The sequence below is a fragment of the Tachysurus vachellii genome, chromosome 16, assembly GCF_030014155.1.
Source record: "Tachysurus vachellii isolate PV-2020 chromosome 16, HZAU_Pvac_v1, whole genome shotgun sequence".
Classification (NCBI taxonomy): Eukaryota; Metazoa; Chordata; class Actinopteri; order Siluriformes; family Bagridae; genus Tachysurus; species Tachysurus vachellii.
Genome location: NC_083475.1, coordinates 22,784,502 through 22,790,776, shown reverse-complemented (window position 1 = coordinate 22,790,776; position 6,275 = coordinate 22,784,502). Strand labels below are relative to the sequence as shown.

At 39.3% G+C, this 6,275-nt stretch overlaps 1 protein-coding gene across 1 annotated transcript; it reads right to left on the bottom strand.

Annotated features, from left to right (window-relative positions):
• On the bottom strand, positions 1-4,288 carry yeats4 (YEATS domain containing 4). Its single transcript, XM_060889783.1, has 7 exons — positions 4,079-4,288; positions 2,887-3,006; positions 2,694-2,760; positions 2,331-2,425; positions 1,998-2,087; positions 1,821-1,908; positions 1-1,728 (listed from the first exon to the last, which is right to left on the bottom strand). Exons 1-7 carry the CDS (start codon positions 4,127-4,129, stop codon positions 1,559-1,561), a joined length of 681 nt encoding a protein of 226 aa, XP_060745766.1. The 5' UTR covers positions 4,130-4,288; the 3' UTR covers positions 1-1,558.
• Between the last annotated feature and the right edge of the window lie 1,987 nt (positions 4,289-6,275).

Genomic DNA, 6,275 nt, shown 5'->3' with positions numbered 1-6,275 from the left:
TGAGGTTTATGTGACTCGTTTTATTGATGAAGTTTTTTAATACAGAACTAGAAGTGTTGGTGTGATGTGGTCATGTGACGAGAATAAAACATTTATGATGTCACCGTCTGTTAGAGGAAAATAATCTCCAGGGTGGGAACAATAACACCATTTAATCACCTCCTCACTGTCTACCATATTGGGATGATGTCAACGCTCAGGTCTATAGCATCGCTAAGGTCTGTTTTCACCACAGGAAACTTTTCAGGAAGTTTTTCCTGAGGAGGAACTAAGGTACTGGATGTGGTTCAGTGACACGACCCTCATTCATCAGCCGAACATCAGACACCGTCTCTAGATCTTACAAACAATTATTTAACTAGTGAATAAAAAACAAACTGCAGTTACTTTTTTTAATCTTCATTTACTTCACATTTCATTCTCAAAATAAACGAATCAGTTATAACAAAAATCCACAATCTCATCCACTGTAGTTCCTCCAGAAGATACAGATCCTTACGCTTGACTGTGTATTTCAGTGGTGTCACACCGCCATCTGGTGGTGAAACAGACAATTACCTTAAATGAGTTTCCTCTAACTATAATTTAATGACATTACAAACTGAAGCCACAGACTAATATATTTATACAGGACCAAGAACTACTAAGAGATAAATCTGTACAGGAGTTAATTATTAAACATCACATTTACAGTAAATACACACACTGTAAATACACGTCTAATGATGCAAAACCAGCAGGTTTTTATACCAAGACAGAAAAAAGAAGCTCAGACCCAAAGAGCACCAGGAGGAACGACAGACAGTCCACAGGAACGAGGGTGTGTGTGTGTGTGTGTGTGTGTGTGTGTGTGTGAGTAAATAAAACACATCATGAGAGATTTAACACACAGTTCATTTACAAATCTCCTGTTTAAAGTTGCTCAGACATTCAGTGAGACATTTCCAGAAGGATGAGATTATCATCACTTTTAAAGTTCTTTGCCAACGGTTCGATTTTCAAACTTTCAGGAATAGTTTTAAACCTTTTGACCATTTTTGGATGTAATTTTCATGCATTTGTAATAAATAAGCTGAACTGGTGTCACTTACAGGTCTGTAAGGTTAGTTAACTGAACAAACTTTAATAAACTCTCTCCATTTACTCAGAGAGAGAACGACGAGCCGCAGGAACACATCTGTCCGTCCAAGGAGATGCAGGAAGGGGGCGGGGCTTCACCTACAACTGTCAATCATTCCAGATTCAGTGGCTTTATCTGTAGGATAAAGTAGAAGTCGTCTATATTTTTTTGATGGTCCTGCAGTGCTAAAGTTCGGAGCTCCTACAGAAAGGCAGATCTGCAGTACAACACAAACGAGCTTCACGTTCCGTTCTCCACATGACGGAGATGTTCTCACTGTTTACATAAACATTAACAGTTCATACATCCAGTGTAGAAACACTCAAACTTTAAAATACAAGTTCATGAAGTCCACCAAGGTGAAGAGGTCCACATAGTGTCACCCAAGGGGTGTGTGTGTGTGTGTGTGTGTGTGTGTGTGTGTGTGTGTGGTTCTCTTTAGTGCTCCTTCAGCTGGTCCTCCTCCTCCAGTTTGCGGATCTCCTCCTTCAGGAAGTTGATGTTCTCTCTGGAGGCCTTTAGCTTTTCCTTCAGCTCAGTAATTTCCAGACTTGTCTTCTTCTTCGCCGCCTCCAGTTTCTCCCGAGTACGCAACTCCAACTCTGCAACTACACACACACACACACACCTTAGCAGAAGATGGTGGCCTTGTTCTGACCCATGTCCCATACATTAAATGAGTGTATATCGGTGTACTCACACTCTGTCTCATGTTTGTAGGCCCCGAGCGTGAGCTGCCTCGTGGTGTTTAATAGCTGCTGCATCATTGCTGTTGGATCCTGGAAGATCTAAAAATGATAAAACACACTTTATCTCCTATAATAAAATGTGTGTGAAATACAACAGAAGCCACAGATGTGGACTAATGGGGTCGTACCATCTCATCGTAGAACTCAGAGACGACGGTCTTCTTGGGCATGGCACTGGAGTCGGACTGGAACAGCTTGAGCAGGTGATACAGAGTGACCTGAGACAAACACACACAGCTCTGATATATAGGGTTCCTGATCGTCAGGATGCAGTGGTGCTTCACCCCAAACTCTTATTTTATCACATCACCATCCACATCATGCTGAGACAGACGATATAGATTTATTATTTACAAATAAAAACAACACTGTAAATGTTCAAAAAGTACCTAAAGTATACAACAGTGTGTGTGTGTGTGTGTGTGTGTGTGTGTGTGTGTGTGTGTGTGTGTGTTACTCACAGGTCTCTCATTGGGATCGATAAAGAAGATCTTTATAATGATCTCGAACTCTCCCCATCCGGTTTCTGTGATCTCATATGGTGGCTTTGTCACCACTGTATCACACACACACACACACACACACACACACACACAGATTACAGTAAATTATGTGGTTGGTAACATGGTGGACCACCAGGCTGCTGCTATTTATTTTGTCAGGCTGGAATCAGATTATCCAACACAATGAAACACAAGATGAAGCTGATCTTCTCTGTAATAGAACACATTTTCTTCACAAGCTCTAATTCAGTAAGTTAATGTGTGTAACATTTACACTGTTGTTATTACTGTATGTTTGTGTAACATAAACAAATTGTGTACCTCTCAGAGGATTTCCGTAACTCTCATGTAGTTTAAACTGGATCTTCTTGACGTAAGCGGACATGTCCTGATGGGAACACCACGAGGACGAGGTTAGACTTTGTGTGGACATTGTATGAGGTGAAGGATGTAATCAGCATGCAGTGATGTTTCACCATAAACACTGAACTGAGATCAGCTTAATGAAGGTTACCTCATTTCTATAAGGTTTAACATAAACAGTCCACTGGTGTGTGTGTCCATCTTCTTCACGCTTCTTACCAAAGTAACGAGCAACATTACCGAACACGATGGGCTTCACAATGGTCACGCCCTGAAATGACACACACAAGGTTTATTACAGTAAATGTTAACATGTGAACAACACAACACAAATATCACAACACAACACAGACATCACAACACAACACAAACATCACAACACAACACAGACATCACAACACAACACAGACATCACAACACAACACAAACATCACAACACAACACAGACATCACAACACAACACAGACATCACAACACAACACAGACATCACAACACAAACATCACAACACAAACATCACAACACAAACATCACAACACAACTACCAGATCACAACACAACTACCACATCACAACACAACACAAACACCACATCACAAACATCATGTCACAACACAAACATCACTACACATCACAACACAACACAAACATCACAACACATCACAACACAATTATCACAACACAATTATCACAACACAACACAAACATCACAACACAAACATGAATATTCAACATAATACCTCATTACACTTTACTTATGATTTTAAGGTTAAAATGACATTCATTTATTTTACTGAGAATAAAAATAAAGACGTTTATAGTAAAAAATAAAACAATACATCGTTTGTTATTTAAGCTTTATTTAACAATGGACATTTACTACGCGTTTCAGTGACGTCATAAACGCGCCGTTTGGCCTATACAGACTGCCGTTACTCTGTTCCCATGGCAACATGGCTTAACTTATATTATGGTAAAACGCTAAATCTAGCCGGAAAATCTGTTAAACATTGTGTAAAACAACACATTTAACATTAATCTATTACACAATAATACTAATAAAGTTTGCTTTCATTATCTCAGCTAAAGGGTCTTTTATTTTGGCCAGTTGTAATTTACCGCCTTTAAACCTGAGGTAACAAAAGATGGCGGCGCCACAACACGATTAGCTACATGCTAATACACTCTGACCTCTAATCAGCCTCTGTCTGTTTAAATCTTATATAATTACAATAATAAGGAAGTTACAGAAATACCAAACACGAGACTAATTATAAAGGTAAATGAGTTAGTCAAGCTAAAGGTCGTGTTAGCATCATGCTAAGCTAACTACTTAGCCACAGACCTTTACACGGCCTCCAGAATCCGGACCAAATTCAGCCATCCTCTTAAACATAGTACAGACAGAAGAAAGATTCAATCCGGATTAGTTCATAAAGAAAAAAATCTGAGCTTGTAAACTGATCCGGATTAAAGTGTAAATCTGCCATAAAGCGCTGGGTTCTGTTCATCACATCATCATCATCATCATCATCCTGCAGGAGGGAGTGTGTATGTACACGTACACACACACACACACACACACACACACACACAGATGTCTTTCATAATAAAAGTCTTGTCCAATCGATACACAATAAAAAAACATGGTTCGTCAAAATGTTTAAATAAGTGTGTAAAAAGTAAAAAATAATAAAAATACAGTTGTATGAGTTTTCAGCCTGTCTAATGTTTCCACCCCACTGCGGCTCTCCTTCAGTGGCTGCCGGTAAACTGCATACATCATGTTTATAACACTGATGATTGTCTATAAAAACAGAAGCACCTTCTTACCTCAAAGCTCTTATCACTTACCCTCAGGGTAAGAGGGAGGTATACAACAAGACTCTTTTCTGAACTGACTGTCTTTAACCCCTTGAGACCCGGATGTCCTCATATGAGGACATAACATTTTCTCACAACTTCATTGTCTATATATATTTATTGTACCAACCTTATATTTACAGTTATCAGCTATAAATTAAGAGAAACAGTCAGTAGAAATTGTAATGTACACAACAGTAGGGGTCATACGGGTCTCAGGAGGTTAAATGATGGGTGAAGACCTTCATCTTCCTGAAGGTTGATGGTATCGTTAAGTCTGTATCCTAGTCGCAGACCTTGAGCTTGTGTTTGACGCTTAACGACATTAGTGATTCAGTGTTACTGTATTCATCAATAGAGATTTAAAAGCACTTAAGCACATACACTAAATGCCGTAAAGGTAAATGATTGAGAAGTTGAGTCTGCTGGGTCTGAACAACTGGATCCTGGACTTCCTGACTGGGAGACCTCAGTCAGTCCGGATCAGTAACATCATCTCCAACACCAACACACTGAGCACTGGGGCATTTACATTTCTGGTATTTGGCAGACGACCTTATCCAGAGTGATGTACAAAAGTGCTTTGAAGTCTCTATCAATGAAAACATCAACACTGCTTCACTGGGACACAGACTAATGATCCCATCAGGTTGAAACACTGTTGTGAGCTCCGATGACACGACCGTGGTGGGTCTCATCAGGAAGAACAATGAGTCAGCATACAGAGAGGTGCAACAGCTAACTGCCTGGTGTAGAGCCAACAACCTGTCTCTGAATGTTGGTGACACTAAAGAGAAGGTTGTTGACTTCAGGAGAGCACAGAGCGACCACTCTCTGCTGAACATCGATGGTGAAACTCACGTGATCCCTGACCACCAGCTCCATCAGAAGGAAAGTCAAGCAACATCTACAGTATACTTTCAATAATGACTGAGTTATTATCAGCTATATGTGGTCAAAGTGACAATAAAAGCCTCTTGTCTGTGAAAGCTCAGTTTTAAGTTGATGGTATGATTAGTCTGTGTTTTAGTGAACTGATGTTGATGTTTTCTTTGATAGAGGCTGTCTGTAAGTGTAAATGATCCAGAAGTGAAACTTCATCACGGCCAAATCAGCTGTTAGGTTGGGAACTGATCTGAAATTTAACTTGTAATAGTTTTTATAATAAATAGATTATTACAGTTACAGAACAGTGGTAAGAATTAGCATAAAGTCTAAAGAAGTTCACATAGAGTCATGAGACCTCAAGGCATGATGCAATGTAGTGAAACATCTGAAGGTCCTGAGTGCTGATCTCCACCGAGCATCTTAGTTTGAGGAAACTGTAACTGATATTTATGACAAAAAAGACAGTGCGTGAGTGTCTGTGTGTATAATTGTGTGTGTGTGTAATTGTGAGTGTCAATGCGTGTTTGTGATTGTGTGTGTGTGTGATTGTGAATGTATATTTGTAATTGTGTGTAAGTATGTGTGTGTGTGTGAGTGAGTGTGTGCATTTGATTGTGTGTGTGTTTGTGAGTGTGTCTTTGTGTGTGTGTATGGTTAAGAGTCTTGTGGAATTTATTTCAGTTCAGTGTGACACTTTTAAAAGTGAATATAAACTAATTCTGTCATCAGAACATAATTAATTAATTAATTAATTTATGTGTTTGATGTTATTCATTATTATTATTACCTGT